Source organism: Dermacentor silvarum, chromosome 11 (assembly GCF_013339745.2).
Source record: "Dermacentor silvarum isolate Dsil-2018 chromosome 11, BIME_Dsil_1.4, whole genome shotgun sequence".
NCBI lineage: Eukaryota > Metazoa > Arthropoda > Arachnida > Ixodida > Ixodidae > Dermacentor > Dermacentor silvarum.
In genome coordinates, this window is record NC_051164.1 from 35871624 (window position 1) to 35886141 (window position 14518).

At 47.3% G+C, this 14518-nt stretch overlaps 1 protein-coding gene across 1 annotated transcript; it reads right to left on the reverse strand.

Annotated features, from left to right (window-relative positions):
* Nucleotides 1-7509: 7509 nt before the first annotated feature.
* LOC119432511 (endothelin-converting enzyme 2) lies at nt 7510-11824 on the reverse strand. Its single transcript, XM_037699678.2, has 2 exons — nt 11472-11824; nt 7510-9210 (listed from the first exon to the last, which is right to left on the reverse strand). Exons 1-2 carry the CDS (start codon nt 11799-11801, stop codon nt 7510-7512), a joined length of 2031 nt encoding a protein of 676 aa, XP_037555606.1. The 5' UTR covers nt 11802-11824.
* Nucleotides 11825-14518: the final 2694 nt, after the last annotated feature.

The following is a 14518-nucleotide window of genomic DNA, read 5'->3' on the forward strand; positions in this document are numbered from 1 at the left end:
ACAACAGTGGTAAGCCCCAAGTCAGGATTTGGCAATGCTTGCCACATGCACTCCAACCCAACTTTGTTTATCTGTAAATTTCTTTCTCATGATCAGGATCCCCTGTAAGTAACTGACCTAGATAAATAGACTCCTTTACGGACTGTAGAGTCTGAATGACGATCTTGAATTGTTGTTTCCTTGTCAGGCTATCGGACATTACGTTTATTCTGCACTTGAACCCCACTCTTAACAGTTTCTCGGTTAAGGTCCTCAATCATTTGGTGTAAATCGTCCGCATTGTTGCTGAATAAGATACTGTCATCTCAAACCGAAAGTTGCTGAGATATTCGCCGTTGATCCTCACTCCTATGCCTTCCCGATAAAACAGCTTGCACACTTGTAAGCATGCAGTGAATAGCATTCCTGAGATTGTGCCTTCTTGCCTGACCCCTTTCTTGATAGGTATCTTTCTACTTTTCTTGTGGAGAACCAAGGTTGCTGTGCAATCCTTGTAGATATTTTCCAAGCTATTCACGTATGCCTCCTGTACTCATTGATTACGCATGCCCCTACGACTGTTGCTAAATCTACTGAATTTTTTTGTAATCTACGAAAGCCATATAGAGAGGATGATTGTACTCCGCAGATGTCTCTATTACTTGAATTATGACTTGAATATGATCCATCGTAGAATATCCCTTCCTGAAACCAGCCTGTTCTCGTGTTTGGCTGAATTGTTCCCCGACTCTATTGGAAATTATCTTGGTGACTGTTTTATACAATACTGAAAGCAAGCTAATGGGTCTATAATTCTTCAATTCTTTGTCTCCCTTCTTATGGACGAGTATAATGTTGGCGTTCTTCCAGCTTTCTGGTACACTTGAAGCCGTGAGGCATTTCGTATAAAGGGCCGCAAGCTTTTCAAGCATTATATCTCCTCCATCTTTGATTAAATAGACTGTTATTCCAACTTCTCCAGCAGCTTCACCCCCGTCATCGCTCGTTATGGGAGGATCCTCTGTACCTGTTCATCTCTACTTCGAATGAAAGTAGCTTGGCTGCTCTGGGCATCGTATACAGGTCAGTATAGACTTCTTCCGCTGCTTTCACTATGTCATCGAAATTGCAGATGATATAACCCTGCTTATCTTTCAGTGCATACATTTTGCCTTGTCCGATGCCACCAGTTCTCACCGATTTAAGGCAGCGTCCATATTTTACTGCTTCCACGTTATAATTCCACGTTATCTTTTCCACGTTATAATTTCGGATATCCCCTACTTTATTCTGTATCAGTTTTGACGTTTCAGCGAATTCTATCCGATCTCTTGAGTTTGACACTTTCATGCTTTCTCGTTTATTAGCTCCTTTGTTACTTGGGAGAGCTTGCCTAGTGGTTGCCTTGGTGCCTTACCCCCCACTTCAATTGGTGTTCTGAGATCAGCCTAGTTACGGTTTCATACATTATCTCCTCTATGTTGTCTTCATCTTCCTGTTCTAAAGCTGAGTGTTTGCGAGCACCCGCCTGAATCGGCCTGCCTTTATCCTTACTGAGTCTGCTTCTTCGTGACCAATTTTCTTATTTCTCTCTTCAAATTCGGAAATCCTAGACCTCACTACCTTATGGCTACTGCACTTTACTATGCAGAAATCGGCAGAGAGTATGAAATATATTTCCTTCCTTGTGGATCCATTAGGGCTTTTCCAGGTCCACTTGCTGTTGCTGCGCTACCTGAACAATGTATTCATTATTCGGAGCTTATTCCTTTCCGCCAATTCTACCAACATCTCTTCACTAGCGTACCTAGAATCGATGCGCGTGCTTAGGTTGGCTCTTTCACATAGTTTGGTCAAGGGCACTGCACCTTGGCACGCAGATAAATAATAGAAGAAATAATGAAAGAAGGTAGCATTATAACGCGAGTGGCATTCTCAAGTTTACGTGACGTGCGCACATATACACTTGCGCAATGACACTCGCAAACTGACATAGGCACACATATCTTGTTCAGTTATTCACAAACTTCAGAGTTAATACAGCTACGATAAACAGCGAATAGCATGCGCTCACAGTTTCGTTCAGAAAGATAAGCAGTAACGCGAGAAAGGGACTGTTGCCTCATGACCAAGTCGCAGATAAGAATATTTATTTTGCGTTAATAATTGTACCCTCAATAAAAATACATACCGCCATTCAGGTTTCATGTGCGGCTTGCTGATAACAGAAAATAAATAGCTCACTAAAAAATAAAGAACAAAGAAAAAGGCTCAATCGGTTAGGATGACCGTCTATGGTGTGACACCTAGGCCTTTGAAGGGCTCACTTGAGGTCCTCTGTGGAGCGAATTCTGCTTGACGAATTCAGTCTGGCGAATTCACGCTTGAGAACGTGGACGCCAGAGCCAGGGAGCTGCTGTTTCAGGCGGACCACGGTGCAATTTACGGGAAGCCGGAAAAGGTCGAGCATGTTGCCGATCGTAGCCTGCTTGCGCATGGTGGACTTCTCGGCTCGCACGACCTTCCCCATGCCGACCGCCTTCTCGATGATCTTGAGGTTGGCTTCAGCCGTCCCTAGGTCGACGTACCGCACGAACGCCTTCGAGTGTGCCCTTCGCCGTGAAGCTGGCGACCCTCGCGATTTCTTTCCCTTGAAGACGAGCTTGATGATGTCTCCAGAGAATTCGGTGATGTCGACAGATCGTGCCGAGTAAGTCATTGTAATGGCCAGGCTAGAGCTGTCCCTCTTTTTGTGACCGCCAAGTCGGGCACGTAATCTTCCAGCCTCAGATCCTCGGCGTCGTTGGTCTTGCACCTGATGGCCGACAGGGCTCGCCTGGCGCTCCTCCTTGCAGTCGCCTCGTCTGATTGCTCCTCCTCCTTGTAAATGATGATGATGGTGATGTCCTCAGCACATGGCTCGTACCCACTTCGGGGGATTGGCCAAGAATTGAGCATCTGAACTTTTAGATATGCATTCTGACACTACAGTTAATGTGCATTTTAGTAATCAGAACAACAAACAGATTAATTTTTCTGAACTGCATAATTTATAATACTAATGCCATAAATTAAAACTGAAATATCTCTCAGAGAATTGTAAAAGTGGGAATTTAAAATTTTATTCGTTTTGTTGATTGAATGAAACCACAAACGGCATCAAATACGTCCCTGTGGCTAAAGCCCAATACCGAGGCACTGAAAGTGAGTACTGATTCTGATGTTAAATGTAACCCTGATTTAGCAAGCGGTATTTCAAGAAGTCTTTTTCTTTGTAATTTATGCTGACGACAGATTAAAAAATAGTGTTCTACGGTTTCTATTTCTAGGCAGAATTGGCACAGCGGGGATATCGCCAGACCAGCCCTGTGTAAATATAAATTTAATGGTGGGACACGGCAACGTAATTTTGTAATGATGACTTGCGAATGTTTTGATGGACACCAATGAATTTTCCACGGAAATTTAGGTGCTGAAATTCAGTCCATGATGTTATTGTTTCCATGATATCTCTACGCATTGCATATTTCCGATATCTGATCGCTGTTATTTGTGCCACCACTGGAAGGACCGATAGTATCGGTCCATTCAGGGATGCTCTCGCTAATGAATCGGCCATTTCATTTAAATGTAATCCGCAGTGTCCTGGTACCCATAATAATTTTATAAGATTCATCTGGGGGGAACTAATGTTAGAAACGTCTTTAGAGCCGGTGAATTTATTGAAGCTGTAAGCGCAGTACAGACAGAAAGGGAATCTGTTAGAATTAACGCGCTGGATTCATTTAAAGGGAGTTTCCGCAAAGCTAGAATCATTGCTAGGAGCTCAGCTTCAAATACAGGAGTGAAATCTGGTAATCTGAAGGAGAATGACCAGCCAAGCGAAAGCGAGAAAATGCCTACGCCCGCCTTTTCGTCATTCACGGAAGCGTCAGTGGCTATTATGTTAATTGTGTGTACGTGTGCAAGGTAATCTTGCAACATATTATTTAATAACCGGACTGAATGAAACTTAGGGTTCTGTGGGAAAATTTCATCTAATTCAATCTTTAAATTCTGATTTGAATCATATGATGGAATAACGTCTCGAATTTTTACATTCAAACTGTCTAATTGCTTTTGTAAAAAATAACCTGTGGGGTGTGAAAACGTGGCCGATGAGCAAGAAAGGAGGAGTTTGGATCGTTTATAAATACATATTCAGATCGTCTAATTGGAGAACTGTAAAATTTGAGAAATGATTGTATCGTTAAGATGCGGAATCTGCAGGGTAATGTTGGTAGGCGCGCTTCCTGATAAAGAACATCGTTTGCTACAAACCTAGGGAGTCCCAGGCACAGGCGCAGGGCTTCACGCTCCAATAGAACCAGAGGCTTAGTTTTATAAGCAGGGCTTCCCGAGAACAATACACAGCCGAATTCCAATATTGGACGCATGTACATTTTGTATATCATTAAGAGGGCTTGCCTACGTAGCCCATATTTTCGGTTGCTCAGTCTGCGTAGTAAACCTAAAGCACGCTGAGCCTTAGATGCCACGTTTTCTATATGTGGACTCCAGTTGAGTTTTCCGTCATAAATAATACCTGAATATTTAAGAGACTCAACCTGCGGAATGTTTTTTTGATTGTAAAATATGGATATAGAAACCGGATGCATAAGTGGGAACACCAATATTGCGCTTTTACTTACGTTTAATGACATGCCAATTGATTGAAGCCATACCTCAAGCATACTCAAGTATCTCTGCAATTTTTTGGTATAAAGAATATATGTCGTTGTCGGCGGCGAAGAATGCAATATCGTCTGCATAAACGTAAACTTGCACGTCCTGACTGGCTGGAATAGAACTCATTAATATGTTAAATAATATTGGAGATAGGACTGCTCCTTTGGGGACACCACGAGTCTGTTTGAACTTAGACGAAAAGCAGCCATCCTTAAAGCAATAAAATTCTCTTGATCTCAAAAATTCTGCCAACCACGCAATTATATAATTTGGGACATTATGATTCCGTAGTACATTCAGTAAAACTATGTTCTACGGAGTCATATGCTTTAGCTATGTCCAATGTCACTAAAGCGGCATATTGTCTTCTTTTTCTAGCGAGTTGTATGCGGCTCTCTAAATCAGCATGGGCACACCATATAGAGCAGTCAGCTCTGAAGCCGATTTGATTTGGATTTAATATTAAATTATCCGACATCCAGACAGTAATTCTGTAATGTAGAACCCTCTCTATGAGTTTAACCATACTAGAAGTAAGAGAGATAGGTCTGATATTTTCTATGGAGTAACCTAATCCTTCTTTTTTAGGTATCGGGATTACTTTAGCTAGTTTCCAATCGTATGGTATCCAGGCGTTGTTAAGAGAATAGTTTATAATGCTGAGGAGATCAGAAGGAGATAGTTCGAATAAAATTTTTATCATGTGCACTGTAATTCCATCAGGACCTGGAGCTGACACGGGTAAGTTTCGAATTACTTGAGCTAATTCAGGCAAAGTAACTTCATTAAAGTCTGACGTTAGGGCTGGTTTTTGCAAGTTGCACTACAAGAAATTACGAGGTCCTCCTTGTAATACAGTTGGACATCATCCTCCTTGGCATTCAAAATCTCCAGGTCAGCTTAATCGGCATCGTCATCGTCGTCGTCCACGTCTTCTTCGTCTTCACTTTCGTTGACACACTGCATGGCTGTGAACGCGGCAGCCTGCTTGGGACGCTTCGCTGTGGGAACGTCCCCAAACGCTCGTTCGTCGTCCACGTAGTTATTGGCATGGCAGAGCTGGTTCACGTCCACCACAAGTTTCTTGGATCGCTCGCCAGAAGGGCCAGGTTTTGCAGGTTGCTGCATTGAAAGCGTGAGAACGTTTCTTGCGATAATTCCCATTGCTGTTCTTGAAAGAAAAACGGAAAATTGAAAGGACTTCGTGAGGACCCTTCATAAGGATGTTGTACACAATATTTTACACGTTACACATAATATTCTCTTTGAATCATTGTAAAGCTCTAGTAACATGCATGCAGAAACAAACATGCGAAGAGCATGGTGTATGGCTACAGGCACACGTTTAGCGGAGCTCTAGCAGCTCTACGGCTTAGCGTACCTCGTTATTTCGCAGTTTTGTGCTTTCTGGCCATTTGGCGCCTAGCCATGGACATGTATATTTATTTTATTTACCAAATACTTCAGGCCCTTCAGCGGGCCCAATCAGGAGGGGCTTAAGAATACAATACTGCATAATGTGAATTCACCGCAATGACCGCAAAAAAAAGAAAAACGTAAGAACTTAATTACAATGGGGCATGTTAGAGCAGTAACACGAGAAAATTTATACAAATACAAAACATGACTATATATAAGAAACATTTAATTTGTCTATAGAGTCGATGGATATTATCGAATTAGAAGGCAGCTTGTTCCATTCCTGAATTGTGCGTGGATAGAAAGAATACTTAAAGGCGTTCACTTTTGCATGTTATGGAGTTGGGGACTGATCATGATGTTACCTTGTATGACGGGTAGTAAGGGGAGTAAGATAGGGAACAGGAAAGTTTATTGTTCGTTAGTAAAAATAAAAATTTTTATCTTTGAATTTTTCTTCGTGCTTAAAGTGGTGGGATGGCATGTTCTTTCATTAAAGCGGAGGAAGAGTCGATAGTACATTATTCCGAAAAAATGAAGCCTACGGCGTTCTGGTGGATTGATTTGAGTGCCTCAATATGCTGTTTAGTGTAGGGGTCCCAAACTAAACAAGCATACTCTAGTTGTGGTCTGATGAGGCTATAGTAGGCTATAAAATTTACCCTGGAAGGAGCATTTCTTAGTTTGCGGTGCAGAAGCCCAAGTGTCCGGTAGGAGGACGAACAAACGTTGTCAATATGATTGTTCCACCTTAAACGATTTGTTATGGTAGCACCAAGGTATTTATGTTCATTAAATTCTATGAGGGGATGCGATGGAATAGTGTAGGCAATGAAATGCACCAAGTTTTTGTTGGTTATCTTTATAAAAACTTTTTTCTACATTAAGTTGCATGTCCCAATTACTGCACCACGTGTCCATTTTCTGGAGGTTTAAGTTAAGTAGAACTCGGTCACTAGGACAGTTATTTTCGTTGAACAGAATGCAGTCATCAGCAAACAGTTTAATCTGAACCGGTTCGGTTATAACACTGACAATATCATTCACAATATCAGTATCACAAATACGATGCTACATGACTGGTACCTTTTTGAGGAGCGAACAGCCAACACAGACGCAAAAAGTGCACGAAGACAATTCGCAGCATTATCCGAAGTGTGATAAATAAGGATATTACAAATGTCACATTAGGTGCCACAATTAACGACCATGTATCATCGACATGCAACCAAGGGTTATAAAGGAGCACCATATTGCAAAATTGCAACGCACGCAATAGGGGCAGCTCAGTTGCAGTGTTCACTCAAAGTAAACGCAATAAACAAAGTAGTTACGTGCATTTGTCTCGGCAATGAACACGAAGTGACCACTCGTAAAGGAGCCTCAGGTGTACGAGAAGAAATCGCACTTTTTCTTGGGGTTCATGGGCCGGCCGACTTCGCAGTTGAAAACCCGTGCGAAAACGCGGCTGTTCTTCACGATCTGGTTGCAGCGGAACTCGATCAGGAGCGACGTGCGCGCTTTGCACAAGAGGTGACACATCACCACGAAGAACGTTGCGTCGCTGCTGTACTTGCCAAGGTCGCCGGCCGCCTTTGATCCATTGGTATCTGCCGACGCGAATGCATTCCAGACAAGGTCGACCGCTGCGGCCAGGTACGCGTGCTGGTTGTCCCGTGATGGGACCCCCGGCGAAGCGAAACAGGCGAGTTTCTCTTCAAACTTGGCGAGCGCCACCGAGTTGTGGTGCAGGCGGCTCTCGAAGAGCTGTACAGCGGCGGCACCGAGTAGTGTTCCGATAGTACCGTACTTAGCCGCTACTGTCAAGTCCCGGTCGTATAGCGGCAGCATCGGGAAGAGTGGAGGGATGCGAACAGCCAACCTCTTCGAGTCGAAGAAAGTGTAGCCGTTGGACTCACGTAGTTGTCTCATGTAGCTAGAGGACACCTCCCGCCATTCTTCCTCGGGGATGCGTGCGTTGGCCCGGGCAACGGCCATCCAGTTATGCAGCAGCGAAACGTTCATGGCGACTGTGTCGAACACGTCGCTAAAGTCTTGCTTGCTGAACCGCTCGCTGTGGAAGAGGACGTCGTGGAAGTCGCGCTGGTCGAGAGCTACGCGATCGGAGATAAAAGACCAGCGACCGCGCTTGACCTGCTTGACGAAGACGTCGGCGATGGTCCGCGCTATCTCGTTCACGTCGTTCCGTGCCTCAGCGTCCTCTTGAGTCCCCGAGAACTCTGCGTACGCGGTCCATCCCAGGAGCATCTCGGTCAACTCCATACAGTCAGCATGGATGGGCCGTTCGACAACGGTGTCCAGAGCGGAGCCTACGTTCCGATACCAAAATTGTGAGTACGATTTGCTGATAAATCGCCACATGGCCTGCAGCACACACCAGCCGAGGTAGAACTCCAACCGCTGTTTTCCCAGATGCTTCGATAAGTCTTGAAGGCGTTTTATGTATTCCACGGCGCGCAATTGCACCCTCGTCGATGACGGCAGATCGAGGCCGTATTTCAAGAATGCTCGAAGCTGCATGAAGCTGTTATGTTCTAGGTAGCGGCTGAGCTGTTCCATAGAGTCGAGTTCAACCATTTCGGCATCGCCGTGGTCAGCGGACATCAATACCGAAATCAATATGCTTTCAATCTGATTGAACTCCTGGAAACTTATTGCAGGTGTCACGTTGCTATTGTAGAGATCTGCCACGCGTTCGTAATAGCTCCGGTAGTTGCCTTTTTTCACTAGCAGTGCTCGCATCTTGACCCAGTTTGGCAGTGCGTCGCCAGGCTCGATGCGTAGAAACACTTCGCCCGCCTTGGTTCGGCTCTTGCGGATGCTAAGCAGTGGTGAGATCCGAAACGCCTGGAAAACCCTGGCTGCTGCTACGGTCAGCTCTTCGTTCTTGCTGTCGACATACGGCCACGCGATGCCCAACTTGGTAAGTCTGCTCCTGAAGGCGTTCATTTCGTCTCGGCCATCCTCGACGATGACTAGACAGCTTCGCAGCAGCATGGCGGCCTGTTGACTTGGGTTTCTCGTTTTGTTGTTCTTGTTGGCTCGCATCAGAACGTCGATTACCTGGTAATAAACAAAGGAGCACGCATACATTTTTTTTTGAGCTGCAGAGTTGCCGAGTGAAATTGATTGAATGGCTCTTCTTGCTCAAAGGGGCACTGAAACACTTGTAATCAAAGTAGATAAATGCAGCTCAAGTTAAAATTGGCAGTCATACACGCAATTCGTAGCGCTTCCCCTCCTTCTAGGATGTCTTGCACTGCGAAAGGTATACGGCGGAGCGGGGCGTGCCCAGAACGCTTCGTCTACTGAACGTCGCCATGGCGCGCAGTTTAAATTTCACTTTGGATGTTAACGTAGACGGCACTACTTACAATTCTGGCGCCTATGACGTGCCAAACTTTATCCTTACGCGATATCTACGCTACGCAGCAGGCCATAGCTACATTGCCACTGTTGTGCGTATATGCAGCATTTGGTTCGTGCACGACAGGGCTCGCGCGCATATGCTCTAGTCTGATCACGCTACGTGGTGTGGTCAGGCTTTGTCCTTAACCAGCTTGACCGACGGATAGTATAGGAACATCCAACATGTAAATTCTGAAGCGTTATCAATTGTATGCCGAACAGTCTAACCAGGAGCCGCCAGAATTGAGCACACGCTAGTAGCATGCGTTTGTGAGGCTAATTCAGCGTTCAAACCTAGTCGAAATTATCGCGACCCGACGGCTACGTAAGCGATCAGCAGGTTGGTAAATTTTAATTCTTACACGGGATGCCGGGGCCGAGCGTGAACGAAAGATAGTCGGCTACTTCTTGAAGTACGTTTTATTATTGAAATTTGCAAGCAGACTTTCGCTTACTTCAGCCTGTTTATTAAACTTCGTGAATAATTACACACAGTAACAGCAGGAAGAAGCGCACTGATCCAAACATCCTTCTTGATTGATGTCAGCAATTGGCAGCCGGGTATGGTAATGTTCCATAATACGAAATAGAGCGTCCCGAAAAGATGGAGCAGCTCTCTTGTGTTGAAAACAGCGTTTGAGAGAAAAGTGACATGGCGCTCCGCTTGTGAACGCCCCCTGTCGTGCACGACTGCAAGACTTGGCTGAGATGCTTACAGCAGCGTTGGCTATCCACGGACTATATTTTTACAGTGAAGCTGTTTATGGCTTGGGTCCCCTGTATTTTATTTCTGCGTCAACGAGAACTCAGGTCCCGGATTTGATAAAAATGTTTTGATTCTATGCAAAAGCTTACAGGTCCCATCACTTAGTTATGCATTTTTAGTAATTAGTTATCCATATGCACCATTTTCAAGATCAGTAGACTCACAGGTAGATAACAAAGGTTTCTCAAAGATTTGCGGCTGGGCGACGCACGTCGGCCGTGTCTACGTACGTACCGCCCTCTCTTTGTCGGCGCTCCAAGCGCTTGCGTATCTATTTTCTTTCCTTCCGCTCTGCCGTGGTGGTGGTCCCGTCGAAACAAAACAAGGTGACACCGACATTTCGTGCGACCTGCGTCGGCCATGTCTACGTTCTCACTGGCCTCCCTTTGTAGGCTTTCCAAGTGCTTGAGTATCTAGTTTCCTTCCGCTCTCCATTCTGTGTCTCTTCTGTGTCGTGTGCTAAACAGCTTCGCTGGTCATGCAACTTCAAACGAGTGGAATGGTTCAGGATTTTTCACCAAGCCCAGGGGGTGGTTCAGGACCCCTTAAGATGAGCGCTGCAGCGCTTTTTGAGCACGGAGAGAACATTCGCAATCTGTAGCCAATGCTATCATGATTAAATGTGGTACTTGGAGAAAGGAGCGCGTAATATCGCACAAAAAATCCCTTACTCTTTCCTTCCGCTCCCGATATTACAACAGTGCTTACGTCAGAGCTCTGTATACGCCGACTTTACAAGGGAAGGAAGACATTACGAGAGAAGGTAACTGTAATAGCATTTAAGAGCTAAGAGCTCAGTTTGCTCTATCAGCATTGTCCGTTTGTACTTTCCGTTACCTTGTTGTGCCTTCGTCATTATGTCACCTCCTCCACTTCAACACCATAATCAATCAACTTCATCTGTGTCGAAGAAAACAAAAACCATGTTCATTCGTCAGATTCCCTCTTGCAATGCCTCGGCAAGGGCAGCCTGTTTTACATGGAACAAATACCTTTAACATATCTGTAAGAAATCAACGGGATCGTAAGTTTACTTTTCGAATGCTATCAGTAGGAGTAACGCCAGCTATGTTTTATATCAGGGTTGATCATGCGACGCTGCATGGAATTCGCAAGAACATGACAGATAATTGAGGGCGGCATATCATACCTTGTCGACAAAGAGGCTGAGATGCTTCTCGTACACGGAGGCGGACTCTCTCCAGCCACCGCACACGTGCTCGTAGAAGTTGTCGCAGGGGTCGACGCTGGCGTTGGACGCGGCCACCAACATGTCATTGAGAGCCACGCAAGCCCGCGTCAGGCAGACGATGCGGCGTGGCCTGTGCGCTGGCGCGGCAAGGCGCCACAACAGTGTGAGCAGGCTGATGACCAGGCAAGCCGACGCCATGGCCGCCAGCGGCATGAGCGCCGGCTGGACGCTCTGTTCCCCGAGTGGGTGCTCTGCGCTTGGCACTTCCGCAGTCCCCGAAAAGGGCATCTCCAAGGGCTCAGTTCCGGTGGTGGCCCTGTATACGGTGCGCGAAAACTTCAATCAACTGCAAGTTCCGCCAAAAAAATAGGTGACCCCACGTTCCATGACTCTTTGACACCCTGAAGAAAGAACTGACAATGTTGTGCTTTGGTTTCCTTGCTGTTGGATAGTAATTTCTGATTCTCTAACCGCAGTATCTGAACTCATTCACCGAAAACGCAAAATGTTTTCCTTCCAGCCTTTATGTGCGACAGCTAAATTAGGCATTGATATGAGGTGTTTACAAGTTCGCTTCATACCGCTTTTTTCTGCTATTCGCATATTTAGGTTTGCGGCTGCGTGACTTTTCCACTTGCACTAATCTAAACCTGCACCAAGATTTAAATATAATCAAACTCGTCGTAGCTAGACACACCTAAGGTAATATTGTTTGCCGTCTCTTGGGGATGCCCAGAATATTGACACGTATACATGTTTATCTTTCACCGGTGGCCGCTTTCCACCGGCTAACAAGTGTTAAACGTTATCGCTCGGCGCAGGACGCGCCTGTATCGGAAGTTTCTAGAACGTTATCGATGCTTCTTTTCGTTGCCTGTTATCACCGACGCTTATGTTATCTGATTGTGTGACCGACGCGAATTGTCTAGAACTTTCTGGAAGACACGCGGGCATCAGGGATTAATCTGGAACCTTCGATGACTCAGGTATAAAAGCCGACGCGTCTCGCCGCTGATCAGATTTTCAACGACCGCCGACTGTGTTCGCCGCTTTCGTTGTGCTTTGAGTGTACCTTGCTTTTGTGGGCACAGGTTCGCCCTATAAACAACCAGTTCCGTTGTACAGTTTTACGACTGTTTTCTTCAGCGTCACTACTACGTGACATCTGGTGGAGGTGCTAGGGCGTTCATGCAGCGAACGCCCCCGCAAAGCCGCGATCCAAGCCCTAAACCGGAGGACAACGCCAACGTCACCAAGGACCAGCGAGCTAGCCGTAGGCAGCAAGGACTTCTGCCGGAGTACGGACTTCTTCCCGAGAAGACCACAGCGATCACGGCCAAGTCAAAGACCCTAATGGCAGCCCCAGCGTCCCCCATCCTGCTGCAACAACCTCGGGAGCCACCGACCTTCCGTGGATCTTCGGCTGAAGACCCTGAAACCTGGCTGGAGACATACGAGCGGACCGCGACGTTCAACAAATGGAGTGACGACGACAAGCTGCGCCATGTCTATTTTTCGTTGGATGACGCTGCTCGGACCTGGTTTGAGAACAGGGAGACCACCCTGGTTACGTGGGACCTTTTTCGTGAAAACTTCGTGAGGACCTTCACGAGTGTCGTACGAAAGGAGAGGGCAGAGGTTCTCTTAGAAACCAGAGTGCAATTGCCCAACGAAAACATCGCTATCTTCACGGAGGAGATGACTCGCCTCTTCCGCCACGCTGACCCCGACATGTCTGAAGAAAAGAAAGTTCGGTTCTTGATGCGAGGTGTCAAAGACCAACTATTCGCCGGATTGATGCGCAACCCGCCCAAGACTGTCACCGAATTTCTTTCCGAGGCTACAACGATCGAGAAGACGCTTGAAATGCGCGTCAGGCAATACAACCGCCGTGCCCTGACCAACTACGCCGATGCTCAAGCGCCAGGCGCCGACGACCTGCGCGAGACCATCAGAGCGGTCGTTCGCGAGGAGCTGCATAAGCTATTTCCCAGGTCGCAGCCTCACGTGGCATCTATCGCCGACGTCATCAAAGACGAAGTTCAGCGCTCACTTGGAGTTCCCGATGTGCAGCCACAATCGCCGCAACCCCAGCCGGAAGCGCTGACCTACGCCGCCGTCGCCCGTCGTCAAGGCCCCCCTCCGCGCTCGCGCCAGGGCCCCGTAACGCCGCAGTTCCGTCGTCCACCGCCGCCGCCGCCAGCACGCCCGCCCGTCGTCCAGCGCAGCTACCAGAGGAAGACGGACATATGGCGCGCCCCCGACCCCCGCCCGCTCTGCTATCACTGCGGGGAAGCCGGCCATGTCTATCGCCAATGCCCATACCGCGAGATGGGCCTACGAGGGTTCCCCGTCAACGCGCCGCGTCCCGATCGAGGTGAACGACCACGCGACATCGCCGACTACCTTGCCGGAGCCCAGTGGCAACCACGACGACCCTCACGCTCGCCGTCACCAGGCCGCTACATCTCGCCGCATCGCCGCCTGTATGCCGGCCCAACCCGGGGCCGATCTCCCAGCCCATACCCGGGAAACTAAAAGCAGCAACCGATGGAGGTGCGGTTGCTGTACGACTCAATGCCGAAGATCCTCCGCCGCCGACGACGACCACGATTCGCGAATCATCACGACGAGATATCAGCACGCCGCCTAGCAACAGCCTTGACAACACATCGCCGCCGAACGAAGACCTTCCGACGCGACGTAGCAGCAGCAGAGCAAGCCGACGCAGCCGTGATCCGACGCCACGAATTAACCGCAACGCCAGACGCCGGTCTACCGATCTAGACGTGCTCATCGATGGTCATAACGTCACCGCTCTCGTCGACACTGGCGCCGACTATTCCGTCTTCAGTGGCGCGTTCGCCGCCAAATTAAAGAAGGTGAAGACGGCCTGGCAAGGACCCGATATACGGACAGCGGGAGGTCACCTAATAACGCCGGCTGGAATCTGCACAGCGCGAGTCACGGTAAACAACCGCACTTACCCGGCGAGCTTCGTAATC

What these genes read in the sequence shown, in the direction of transcription:
- LOC119432511 (XM_037699678.2), bottom strand. Translation starts at nt 11,801, where the DNA reads ATGCCCTTTTCGGGGACTGCGGAAGTGCCAAGCGCAGAGCACCCACTC. An exon ending in TCAGCCTCTTTGTCGACAAG is followed by an intron (nt 9,211 to 11,471) that starts GTATGATATGCC and finishes GTTTATTACCAG; the next exon opens with GTAATCGACGTTCTGATGCG.